Raw genomic sequence first — 2,649 nt, forward strand, 5'->3', positions numbered from 1 at the left:
TATAAAATGAGCTGGAGAAGGAAATGGCAAACCACTCTGGTATCTTTGCCAAGAAAACCCCAAATGGGGTCACAAAGAGTCAGATATAACTAAAAACCACAATGTCTCTCTAGCATCTAGCTTAGTACTTGGCAAAAGTGAAGCACTTAGGAAATGCTTCTTGAGTGACTGACTGAATGCAGGGCTTTTCCTAAGAAATAAAATGCTCTTTTTATGTTTTGGCACAAAGGAGACACTTCCCTGTTTTGTGATGTATATTACCTTTATTTTCCCAGATTCTCAACAGTTATTAATCGAGATCCCAATACATACAATGGACAACAAAAAGGAGATGGTATAGCAGAGAAGAAATACAAATACATGAAGATATAGGTTTATTGTGCAAGTTGCAAAAAGCTAAGGCTTTACAAACCATAATCAGGGAGCAATTAAGTTCCTACCTACCCAAGGACTCCCATAGCACTGATGGAGGACCATTGATTTTCAAATATTTTCATCTTGTCATCTTACTAAGGGTCCTTTAGGACATTTCTCATTCCTTCTCACAAAAAAAAGTTGGGGTTGGGGGGGAAGGGATGAAAAGAACTTAAAACAGGTTTTCCACAGTTGTCTTGCAGGTACCACCAACAAATAGCTGACTTGTAAAGATTTCCTCATGGTAAAGAAGTTTGGAAATTTGGAGAGCAGTTTCAAATACAGGCACAATTTTTAGTCTTGCTTTCATAGTTAATTTCAAAGGAGAAAAGTACCTTGCCAACTGATGATTAAGTTGTAAAAATACAATCAACTGAACAGCATAACACTATTGGAGATTATGAGGATATACAAATTTTCTATTCTCTGGAAAAAAATTAAATGCTAATTTGCAAATACTAGATTGATCTAGTAGATCAAACATTATAAATATGACAGATTAACTCCAGGATTATTTTAGAACAGTAAAGAAACTAAAGCAATATTGGTTTTCTGAAACTGCCCTATGGAAAAGCTTGAATCTTATTCCATGAGGTTCATTTCTGGAGTGGAGGGCAGTAACTCTTTCTGATCCCTTTTCTGGAAAAATAGAGGTGTTTACCTAAGGGAACTTTCTAAGATTATGCAAATGTACATAATGTGAAGTAGCTAGAATTGTGTGGTTGAATGTATCTGAAACTCAGCTGTACCTCAGGTGATTAGGTAAGGTGATTTTCTGATGAGCAGATAGATGGTATCCTGGTGCTACTGCTCTGGGAGGAGAGGATGAGAGACTAACTTTCTCTATTCAAAAGGTAAGTAAGCTGAAAAAGGGAAAATGGTTAGGGGAGTAGGTATGGTGACACCTATGTAAATACATCCTGGACCTTAGCCAATCCTACAACCTTTAGTTTTCCCACTATAGCCAGAAGCTGCTTGGTTCACATGGAATCTTTCTTCAAGTCACCCAAAGATTTGGATAAGGGAAAGAATCACTAAGAATAGGATGTCTAACTAATATCCTCCCTCTTCCCCTGCCCACCCAAAGACAGTGCAAATGGCATGTCAAGATTGGGCTTAGATTTTTGAAAAGTAAAATATCTAACCATTCCTAGAATAGGAAAAAACCCCCCATATTATATATATATATATATATATATATACACACATATATACATATATACATATACATTTCAGGCTAGGTAGGTAGTAGACTAATTAGGTAAAGCTAAATATAGCCTAGATAGTAAGATATATATTTTACTGGTATTCAGAAATTGTGTCAAATAGCATTAGTCATTTCTTCACTGAAATAACAAATATTTGGCAGTGCTGGATTTGGATTTCTAAGTGACATCTTCCTTAGAGTTTGGTTTTCAATCCTTCTTTACTCGTCCTGTGAAGCAATTCATTACCTCAAAGATTTTCAAGTATTCACATAGAACCAATGCCACCTTGGTTGGCAAAAAGCTAAAGGGAATATAAAGACAGAATTTCTTGTTATACTTCAACAGGATGCTTTTGTCAGATCAGGTGAATGTAAGTGTCATTTTCTGAAGTTCTACTTTGCATAAATTCAGGTACACACATACTGCAAAAATTCTCTCCAGGGACATTAGGTATTTTTTTCTTAGATCTGGTCTTTCTACATACCTCAGATCTACCAGGGATTGCTGGATTAGCAGGTCGAGCCATCAGGCAGATAAGTGGCACAATATATAGAGTGCCAGGCCTGGAGTCAGGAACACCTGAATTCAAATCTGGCCTCAGACATTTATTAGCTGTGTGACCTTGGGCAAATCACTTAACCCGTATTGCCTCAGTTTCCTCATCTGTAAAATGTGCTGAAGAAGGAAATGGCAAACAACTCCAGTATTTTTGCCAAGAAAACCCCAAATGGGGTCATAAAGAGTTGGACATGACTGAAACTACTCAACATCAACAACAAAAATCACACCATCCATTGTGTTACAACTCAGAGGTTGTGTAGTATAGTGAATAGAGTGCTGCACTTGGAGTCAGGAGTCCCACCTTTGACACTTACTAGATTTGAATCCAGGTAATCTGAATGAAAATCTAGTGTTCTTTTTATTACATCGCTGAAAACCACCAGAATTGAATAACATTTAGAAAGAAGTATAGACCAAAGTTCTTTCTTTCTTTCTTTCTTTCTTTCTTTCTTTCTTTCTTTCTTTC

The 2,649-nt window shown here is 36.6% G+C and overlaps 1 protein-coding gene across 1 annotated transcript in view; it reads right to left on the bottom strand.

Annotated features, from left to right (window-relative positions):
• Positions 1–351: 351 nt before the first annotated feature.
• Positions 352–2,649, bottom strand: part of LOC114053714 (epidermal retinol dehydrogenase 2-like) — a 35,848-nt gene continuing 33,550 nt past the window's right edge. Inside the window, exon 7 of the mRNA XM_027876843.1 lies at positions 352–1,923. Coding sequence (XP_027732644.1) covers positions 1,830–1,923 — 94 coding nt within the window. The 3' untranslated portion in view covers positions 352–1,829. The remainder of the gene's footprint in view (positions 1,924–2,649) is intronic.

The sequence above is a fragment of the Vombatus ursinus genome, unplaced genomic scaffold (genome assembly GCF_900497805.2).
Source record: "Vombatus ursinus unplaced genomic scaffold, bare-nosed wombat genome assembly UNPS02014812.1, whole genome shotgun sequence".
Taxonomy (NCBI): Eukaryota; Metazoa; Chordata; class Mammalia; order Diprotodontia; family Vombatidae; genus Vombatus; species Vombatus ursinus.